Here is an 11,175-nt window from a genome sequence, read left to right as displayed (position 1 = left end):
TGGATAGTAGTGTCCCTGTATTATAGCTCACACATTGAACTCATCTTAACTACTATGCTTCTGTAAGAGCAAACATTATAATGAAACTGCCAATGAGCTATACAGATATATGCTATATTTAACTATATTTCATATGTGCTGTGACCAGGTTATGGCTGAAAATGATCCATAGACCAGTTCACCATACGTGCATAAAACTTCTATAATTGTGCTGTCTTATTTATGATTTGACCATGTATTTTGTAATCCTAATTTTTCTCCTTTTTGCCAAGTCTTATAAAGTTACATTTACTGACATTAAAGATAAAATCATTCCTTTTGCACCAAGAATGTATCTTTTTATAGACCAATTCGGAGAATTTCATCATTTACTATAGTAATTATGTTATTCAGTTTACAATCACTGACATATTTGTTAACCCATAGCCTACTTCTCACTTTATGCTTTAGATAAAAAGTCTTAAAAGAAGTAGTCAATTAAGGCACCACTGATAACCCCTCTCTGGATAAACAGGTAAACCCCTACCTTGACTTGTTATGTGCTGTTGTTTATCAAATGTTCTATGCACAGAGTTTTGTTTGAATTGGTATTTAATGCTGTTAATCTGACAATTATTCTCATGTATGGCATAATGTCAACTGACTTGGGATGGACAAGATAAGCAAGAAATACTACCAATGCTTTGTCAGATATTGCCATTACATCTTCAAAAATGCCAGAAGGCTCAAAGGAAGAAAATCTCCCCTTAACAAATTCATATTTTCCATATCTAACATAAGTGGTTATCCTATTTGATTTGAGATCAGCTCCATTATGATCTCTCCATGACTGTAGAATACTGGTCTGGCTGATTGCAAGTATTTACATTTTGGTTTGTCACTTTCACTACTAAAGCAATTTTTAATTAATTTTCCGATGTTAGATTAGCTTCTAATGAAAGTCTGTTTTGAGTGTGTTCATTTATTTTTATTTCAAGTACAGTTCTCTCTCTCTCATTTTTTTCATTGATGTTCTATCATAATTACAGTTCTAACCCAGCCTCATCTCAGTCACATTCTCAGTCAAAGATTCAGTCAACTTCCTTGTATGAAAATCAGGTTTAAAACGTTGTATCTCAAACCTGACTTATAATTAAAATAAATCCTAATGCATATACCAGCTGTATGTAAGTTGTTTTTTCACTGTGTTCTCAAGATTCAGAAGATTTCTCATCAGACTGCAGGTCATACATCCTACTGCAATGATAAGGATGGCTCTTTTTATATTTCTCTTTTTGCCTTCATTTTCAATTTTATTGTGAACAAAACCTGTTTCAATAGTCCACATGCTTTCACAACTGGCCTTGTACATCAGATGTATTCAGAGTAACAACAGATTTTTTTTAATTTGTTCCACTTTTAAAATTCTTGAAAGTCACTGATTTTTTTGAAACCCACTTTCAAAATTCTTGCAAGTCATTGAAATTCTTGAAATCGTTATCAATATTTACCAGGCATTTTATCTTGGACCAAATGTCAAACACCTGTAGTCAGACTCCACAGAACCAGCAATATGAACAGAATCAAACTGGACTGCATATGCTCTGAAAGATGCTGTACTTTAAGTTATTTAAACTACTGCATATTTCTAAAACACGTGCTATCCAGTGGCAACCTTCCAGTACTGCAAGGAAATAATTTACATATGCACAGTACTAAATTACAGACATCACACTTGAAAGCAGAGTGCCGTTAAACTCTCCTCTTCTATCACTTAATATCTATGCAGCACTTTATATCATACCAGAATGATTTTAATTATTATGAGACTTATGGTACCAGTATCTTCCCCCTCTATGCAGCAACACCCTAGGTTCAGTTTTTTAAAGTATCATTTTTCTTCTTTTCTATTTCCAATCATATTCTGTTTTGTGAGGGAGTGCAACATACACACTGGAGGCTTCTATACTGCTAGAAATATTTTCAAAAATGTTTAGGCGAATTAGGGACCACCATTAGTAATACGACATTAGTATAATGATAAACTTTAGTAAGAATGTATTTATTTGTTTCATTTGTTCACTGGGTAAGCCCACTAAATGTCAGAATAAAACCGAACATAACTGGCAATAGCAACATGAGTTGTTTCATGTACCAGTAAAAAAAGAAGAGCTTATCCATATTTTCAAAAGCCAAAAGAGCAGGCAGATAGTATTAGCTAAACACATTATGAAAAAAAAGTATTAGATGACATTAATTCCAAAAATGATCTGTTTTCACATTGCTGTTCCACCAGGTGCTGGAATATTGATCAAACATGTTGACATTCCAGCAACTATTTATACAAAGTGAAGTCTGAAATACGAGCTCAGATTAATATTGCTGCTACTGTACCAGAATAGTCATTTGAAGTGCACATTTGTTCAAGTACTATATAATTTACATAGCATTGTTTGAAGAAATGTGAACCTATAGTTTTCTTAATGACTAAACAATACTTTATCTAGAAATATATAAAAATGGAATTAACCTAAAACTAATAATAGTAATGAATATTTATTCCTACATCATTTGTATATATTTTGTTGTGCTTTATTTTTTCATTTTTTTATGTTTAAATTATTTACTTTTATGTCTTTTAGGTATGGTGATAAACTGATACAAATAAATGAAGCAGTGGTCTGTAACATGTCACTTAATGAAGTTTATTCAATGCTGAGTCACTGTCCTCCAGGTCCAGTCCAAATCATAATCAGTCGGCATCCAGATTCACAGGTATAATGTATGCATTCTCTAATGGAAGGTATAGAAGTGCAGCATTTAAGAGTGAATGTCATGTTTCTATGTTTTGTGGCATAAAAATTGTTATGTATTATTATATGTTAACAAAAATGTACCTACTAACTGATCCATTGTCTATAGAAATGATACACCTTTCTTGTAGTGTATGGCATGTTGATAGCACGAAAGGTAAAATTTGCAACAAAACAAATTAACAGCAATAACTGTAGATAGCAGATTCAGGACAACTTAACATGCCCACTTTATCCATGTACTGATGCATCTGTTTTCTAAGCTACAAGTCCTAGTGACTCTCAATGTGGTAGCAAGATGAGCAGTATAAACCAGATTTATCTATTCCCAGGAATAGACTACAACTGATACTGTGGGATCCTTAGTGCTCACAAGCTTACATGAATGTGCTTAGGTAAAACAAGCTGAAAAGCATTGATGTAATTAGAATGTCTTTCACCTGAGCAAAATAAAATATCAGCGGTCTATGTTATCATAAAATAGTTATTCCAAGGGGGTAGCCTGTATGTGAAAGCAGCAGCTGATCATTGATCTGTTTTCCCCCAGGAGCATTTTGTATTTTGTGAAATAGGCTGAAATGCATTATTATGGCCAGAACATCTTTCACTTAATCATAGCTAAGCACTGCAGGTATATCCAGACAGAAGTGGTTACTTTGAGGTTGGTGAAATGGTAGTGTGGAGTAATGTGTGTGTGTGTGCTTGTAGATGTGTATATATGAGACAGGTATAAGCTGAAACACATTACTGGTGGCCCAATACCTTTCAGTTGATCAGAGTCAGATGTCAAAAGTATACCTAGTTAAAAAATGGATACTGTCGGGAAGGCAGTCTGTGCATTATAGCAATGGATATCCATTTTTCTTGATTAAATTAAATGACTATCAGTCTGGCCTCTAGGCAGTATATTTGAATATATGTAACTCTGTACATGTGTGTTGAGGAAAAGTAACATAAAAAGCTGAAATATATTACTCTGGTGACATTTTGTTTCTGTTGATCACAGTCAGACATCATTACAAGTGCAGTCAGTCACAAAAAATATATATTTTCAGGGAAATAGAAGTAGCCTGAGTGTTAAAGTCTCTGACCACTAGTGTTACATAATTGCAGCTAAATGATAGCTGTCATGGCTTGTCAGGAGCACAGTGAATGAGTATGTTTAGGGAGAAAGATCTGTATTAAAAATCTATATTTTTATAAATGTAAAATGTGTGTGACCTCTTCACAGTCATAGGAGATGTATACTCTCAACCTATAATATTCCACTGGAATAGTCTGTGCATAATGGGCTGAAACTATTCTTGTCACAGACTGACATGTTTCACTATACAGAATTTTTATTGTGTGGTCATATGATTTCTCTTTAGGGTAGGGGATGCTATAATGACTTGAATTATGCCAGAAATAAAAATCATATATATTACTTCAGAAATGTGGCATTTTCTGTCACTGGAAAGATTTCATTATCAAACTCCTTGTACTGACTGTGCAAATATGGCCAGGGCAACTCTGCATTTAAATCTTTAAGTATGAAAAAATCATATTATTAGCATTTTTTACCTGACTGTCACAAGAAAAGTAACTGAAAATTTTATTAAGAACTTTCAAAGTTAGGTTGAGATATGGCCCATTATACATAGGTACCAAAAATATAGTTTTATAGTCATTTCCAAGGGACAGTTTGACATGTTGCATTATATGTTGGTCTATGAGGTCACTTTAAAATGGTGAATGCCAGACATATCCATAATACATGTATATTGAACTAGCATTATACAAGAAGTAATCATCATGTACATTTTTCCAGAAGAGTGACCTTTTATGTCACTTGAAAAATGATATTGCCTGTACTGATATAGCAATATTTCTAAGCTGGATTCAGCAGTGAATTGTAATTAAATCCTGAAAGAAAGACTCACACTTTTAGATGCATTTTGTGTTTCAGTATGCAAGTACAATTCCCTGAAAGTTTTACTATGAACTGTGAAAGGAGGTTAGGATACATAGACAGTGAAGGAAGGATTTTACATGCATTTCCGTGCCACAGTCTAGCATGTTGCTTTGTATATGGTATCCTTTAAAGGTAGGTACATGATTTCTCTCTTGACAGTGGAGAATGTGGTACTCATACATAATATATCTGTTGCAATTCAGCATCATACCAGACATAATAAACGTGTATTTCTCCGGAAAAGAGACCTTTTATGGTACTATACTTATATTTGTCTTTCAAAAACTTAGATTGTTATACGTGACGCACATTACACACAGATCAAATTGTTTACATATCTGCAAGTCCTTATGCTTGAAATCATAAACTAAGTACATTCTGTAGTTTAGTGTTACAAGATTTTCTATGAAATATATTAGAAAATTTCAAATGATTTTGCACACACAGTATCGTATTGGTAGGTATTACTTATAGGTCTACATAGCCATTAGGCTATTATATTTGCTTACTATTAATTTCACAAACATACATGTGATATTTGATTGGCTGCATATTCAGTAAATATCAGAATCAAATGATTAATGTGTTTATTTCATCATAACTAAAAAGAAATTTGTTTCTCAGAAAAAGTATTACTTTCTATAATTTAAATATAATAGCAAAAAGACACGCTTTACAAATGCAGACTGACATTCATATATCTGAGATGTTTTTGTTGTCCCCCTATCTTTATTGGTGTTTGCTCATGCATTTTGGTGTATAGATTTAGGTAGTCAAGTATTTGTCCTGAAAATTTTCAAAGGAAATCTAACAACAATGTAAAGATACTGCTATTCATATTTAGGGTCAAAGTAAAGCCAGAATGGCCATTAGAGGAGACAAACTGAAACATTCTAAAACATTCCATTTAACATTTAGCTATGATTTTAGAGTAACAAATGTAAAAGTTATTAAAAAGACTACTGCTGTTTTGACTCCAGCCTAGAATATCTATGTATTGTTGTATAACAGGAGATTTGCATTTTTTTTGTATGTTGTGGCCTAAAAATGACATTAAAAGATTTTCATTAATATTCATGATGTAGCTGCCCCATTGTTTAAGTATAGGAGCATAGTCTAAAACACATTTATAGGCAATTGTGCAGTGAATTTTCCAGAAGGTTTTTGAGACTATGTCAAACTATTATAGAAAATAATTCTCTAATGTATGAGGGCCAAAACAGTCAAAGCCTTCTTGCAAATGATTAGTCAAAAAAGGCTTACTTTTGTAGCATATCCACTTCTCAAACCTAACAGCAACCACTCTATATCTGCCTGAAAATATTCTTATAACCTATGTTTATGAATTAACCTGAAGTGAAGTGCAAGTCACAACAGAATGAGAAGTTTGATAATCCAACAAAATGAATCATGCAATCCACAGTTCTAGGCAACCAACTACAAACAAAATAAATTAATTAAATAAATAAAGAATGCAGTGTACTGTGATGCTCCCAATCAACTGAATCCACATGTTATGCAAAAACAACATGGCCATACTTCAGCAGATACAATCAAGACATAGTCAGGACACATGACTCAAAGGCAGTCAAGCAAAATAATCTAAATCCATTTGCATATCTTCAGGGAAACTCCATGGACTCTTTGGACTCTTCCATGATTTCAGTAATCTGCTAAACTAAATCAACTGAAACATCTACCACTAGCAAAATACTGCAAACAAGTAAGTACAGTCAGGACACATCAAAATACATTTAGTCCCCAAAATAAGAGAGCTGATAATCTGTTTTGATCTCTTGATTCTATCATTTGGGTTGGGGAGTTTTGATGCCTTTAAACCTTTTGTAGGATTTCTTACTTCTTATTTATAATATTAATTGCTTAATAACTAAGACTTGCAAAGTAGTATAAAAGAAAATAAATAAAAATAAATTTGGGGCTCAGTAAAACAACTTGTAGGAGAGACTGTAATAAACATGGAAGAAAGTTATCTGATTTTCAAAATTAAATGCATAAAAGATGTTAGCTATACTGTATCTGCACCAGGTTAACAAAGTGGGTATATACTTCAACATGCAAAAGAAAAGGACATTACATTGTACTTGCTGTTTCAGTAAATGCAGGCAATGGAATGCAATTGTATTTGCTACTATAAAATGTACTTCACAAATGTGTTTAGCATTGCAGGGTCCGCTTCTTGAAAGTGGCTACACTAGATCACACAATGATTTCCTTATTTGGACACTGGCTTGCTGAATCTTACCCTTCCCTTGGACATGTAACTATGAAAAAAGAAAGACATATTTTAACTGAAAATAAACCCACAGGAAATACTGGTTAGGAACTTAACAAGAGAGGAACTGTCTGTTAAGTCTTGTTAGTAACTACTGCTGGAAGATTCCCATGGGACAAAGGAGCTGTACATAAGGACTCAGAAAATTCCATAAAAGTCAGAAGGAGTGAAAAACAATTTATCTTCTAGTCAGAGGCAGGCATATTTTCATTCAAATGAGACATTTTTGACCATCTTTTTTCACTAGTAATGCCTCTGTTTTATTGCCATTTTCTAGTATAAGCTTTTACTGATTGCATATTTATGTAGAAAGGAAATGCTATGGCTTATTTATTTCAAGTAAATAACTTTATTATTGAACTTTAAATGCCTGTGGTTGAGAGTTTATTTACTGGAAATGTATAATGCATTTCCCTGTGTGCCAGAATGCTTAGCATTTGTCCTTAGAGAAAGACTGCTTAAAGCTATGCACTACCATTTAAATAACATTATTTTTATTATTGGCATTTGTTAACTGCTTAGGTTTAGCTGGGCAAAAATACTCCTTTACAACAGAGGCCCAGGGATAAATACTCCACAGAAATTATTTTGGGTATATACCAATTGCATTATAAATTCAATACAATTCTCTTACATTAAAATACATTGGGAGTGGGGGTCTGACTTGTATAATATACTATAAGTTTTCTGACCTCAGTCATTCCCCTGAGAAGCACTGCCTGGTCATTCATGTTAGGGGGTCATTGGCTCTGTTATAGCTTTAGTTGCCAAATTAAGTTTTGAAATCTTTTGATGACACATCCCAAACTTTGTAATCCTGCTAAGTTATTGAGTGCCATTTACTCCCAATGGAGCCTTTTGACTTTATTATGCTGGAGCTCCTCCTGTCTCTTTATTCAATAGAAATTTTCACCTTTTTACTTATACTGTGACTTCACTGGCTGTATTCACTGTGCAGATGTGCAGAGCTAGTGCAGCTGTCAGCATTCATTCAAATGAGCTGCAAAGTACCTGCAGTACAATACTGTAACCTCTAAGGGAGCAGAATGAGAAGAGAAACTGCTTGTGGGTGAGTAATCTTTGGGGCAAAGCTTATAAGGCACTGCCTTTCCACAGTGGCAACATGGCACATCTTCAGGGTCATATATGAATGGGTCTACCTTGACCCATCGAAAGACAGATTAACTCTTTATCGCGAAAGTGCATTTTCATGAAAATTCACTTTCGCAAAATACAAATAAACCGGGAAAAAAAACAACACGAACCATATTTATGCAGGGGGGCAAGCCCTCTGCACACCCCTGCTACTTTTAAATTCTCACTCCGAGATTGCACTACAGTGGGGAAAAGGGAATATTCCCTTATCCCTGCTGTGCCATGATCTAAGCAACAGCCCCCGTTGCTGTTCGCTTTGTTGACTTTTCACGAAAGTGCATTTTCATGAAAATGCATATTCGCGAAAAGAAGTTCGCCTGTTTATGTTTCATTGAAACATAATTTCGATAGGTCGAGGTAGACCCATATGAATATACAATGCAACTTACAACACACACTCTAGCTATGTATTTATTTGTTTATTTAATATTTGCATCATTTAATATTTGGCAACTGAGTATTGGGGTGGTCAGAAAAATCTTTCAGCTACAACCTGGGCCATCAGGAAGCAACGCAAGTGTGGCACCCCTGCACTGGCCCAGTAATCAAGGAGCCTCATTCCTCACCACTGGCAACAGCTAGGGGACATACACACTGGGAGGATGACAAATACACAAACATGTAAAATACAATTTCCCTTAAGAGCACACAGGGACCACAGTTAGTCTGGGGCTGGTTTCTCCCTCTTTCTCCAGATCCCCAGTAAGACTTCCCGATGGCAGAGCTATAGGGTTGAGATCTCAGCTGAGTGGTCAAACCAAAACCTCCAGCACCCTAACTGTCAAATCAGTCCTTCATGTCCCTGCCCAAGTAGCAGACACACGCACACACACACTTTGAGATTTGATTTATATACAAACACACACACACACACACACACACACACACATCTGGGAAAGGCCGGCACAGGTTTACTAGCTATGCCCTCTTCTGCCCAGACTACAAGGTAGTTATCATTGCCACCAACCACTCTTATCAACTACTGTAGGCCCTTAACAAAGGGTGTCCAATCCTACAGTGTAATGTTACTAATAATCCAAATGGTAGTTTTGACCAAACACCAGGCTATTAGGAGTGGCCTGTACAGTGTCACCAAATACATATGCAAATACTCTAAGAGCTTAAATATGTCTCACAAATATCTGCCACAAAGATAGGTTTAAATATATTTAATAATAAATAATAAATGAACAACACAATACTCAGAAAACAAACACAGTTACTCAGAGTTCAAAATCATAGGAAATAGTTAAAAACAACATTGCAGAACAGTCTCAAATAAATACAGAAAGCATGTAAACTAATCTTTACTATATTCCTAACTATATCTAAAAGAAATTACTGTACTCTAGTTACTTACTATTAGCAAGGCAAGTGCCGATGTTGGTGATGAGTGGATGTTTCCAGGTCAAAGACAAAATACAAAATGCACAGTCTCTCCCTGAGAAGAGTTCTTAAATTAATATCAAACATTACTGCTGGGCCACCTTTGATGACATCACTCTTTGCTACCTGACTTCAGTTTCCAGGCTAAACAGAAACTTACCAGAATTTAATATCCCTGTGTGAGAAATGCATATCTCTCAGATGTTTGCAGATCTTGGAAGTCATAAAACAATAAAACACTTTACATTTAAAACCTAGCAATTACTTTTCATTCAAGACAATAAAGAAACTTCTAGCTCTAGACATTGTGTCTCCTCTTGCACTGAAACTGGGAGATAACATCTCTTGTTTATGGCCTAGCTATAAAGTAACTTAATCTCAACTATTCTTAAGTTTTGCAAGCTAATCTTCTATGTTCCAGTAGGGTATGCTGTGGTTACATTTTTGAAGCTCAGTACATAACATACAGTTTTGTATATATCATATTAACATTCACAAATGACATAGAATTATTTACAAAATTCCAGATAGCTGGGCTGGCAGTGTGACAACAGGCACAGTTATTAATCAGCAGAGAGAGAAGACAAACTAGCAGCAGTTTTCAGCCTATATGCAATCTGCACATAGATGAAGATGCAGTGGATCTGGCATTTAATTACCCTTGCACATGTAGATTACCTTTGTGTTAAGAACAACCTGAGTAAAGTACAGAGGAGTAATGAAATCCAAGGTATTTTTTTTAAACAATTCAGTATCTATGGCCGGTTAGTGGAATCTACATAATTTAAAATAATTGGTTAGCAGACTGTGTGGAATTTAAATCATACCACTCAATTGTACAAAATTTCACAGAATATCTAGATTTTTGCCTATTTTTATTCTGTTCCTCATAAAAGTTGATGTTTTCTGACAAATCATTGAGGATGAAAGTTATTGAATAATAGCAGACATTTAAGTTTCAGACTTTATGTCATTCAGAAAATGCATGTTAACCCTGTTATTCCTTTAACTTTTTTTAAGTTTATAAGAGCATTGTTTAAAATCTAACCCTGATTCTTAGCCTTTGCCCCCTCCCCACTGTTTTGTCTTTGTTCAGAATTATTGCACTAAGAGGTTGAGAGTTATGTTTTAAGTACATATGTATGAAGACTAAGGATGTATAAATGAGAAAAAAAAAGAATAGACCAAACGGAGCTAAGATACACTTTAGTGTTTGTCTAGTTTGAATTGCTCAGAAGAGTAGCCTTAGTAATTGACTTGATCACTGCAAGGAAGGTACACATCTAAAGAATTTGGATATGGGCTGTATAGCAGGGTAGAAATGTAGTCTGCTTTCACTGGGGTGGGGGGGTGATAAGAGGCTGAGCTACATGGTGAATGGATCTGGGGAGCGCTGAAGTAACAACTGCATTGATTAGTTATAGTTAAATGCTAAAAGAGGTTCGGATTTCATGGCACAGAGTTCCATATTACTGGAACTAAATTAGAAAAGAAGCATTCAATGGTTGTGAGAGAGATGGCCTCTCTAAAGTCAAGGCTCAAGGGAGATTTTCAATGGGTAGTAAGTGATATGTAATGTAAGTCTGCAAGCAAGA

At 34.7% G+C, this 11,175-nt stretch overlaps 1 protein-coding gene across 1 annotated transcript in view; it reads left to right on the top strand.

Moving 5' to 3' along the window:
- The window catches only part of IL16 (interleukin 16), a 769,621-nt gene that overhangs the window by 318,872 nt on the left and 439,574 nt on the right, over positions 1-11,175 (top strand). The window contains exon 13 of the mRNA XM_044077894.1: positions 2,622-2,754. Within this exon, the coding sequence (XP_043933829.1) occupies positions 2,622-2,754 (133 nt within the window). The remainder of the gene's footprint in view (positions 1-2,621; positions 2,755-11,175) is intronic.

The sequence above is a fragment of the Protopterus annectens genome, chromosome 7.part0 (genome assembly GCF_019279795.1).
Source record: "Protopterus annectens isolate FY-2018-M chromosome 7.part0, PAN1.0, whole genome shotgun sequence".
Taxonomy (NCBI): Eukaryota; Metazoa; Chordata; order Ceratodontiformes; family Protopteridae; genus Protopterus; species Protopterus annectens.
This window is presented reverse-complemented; position numbering and strand designations above follow the sequence as displayed.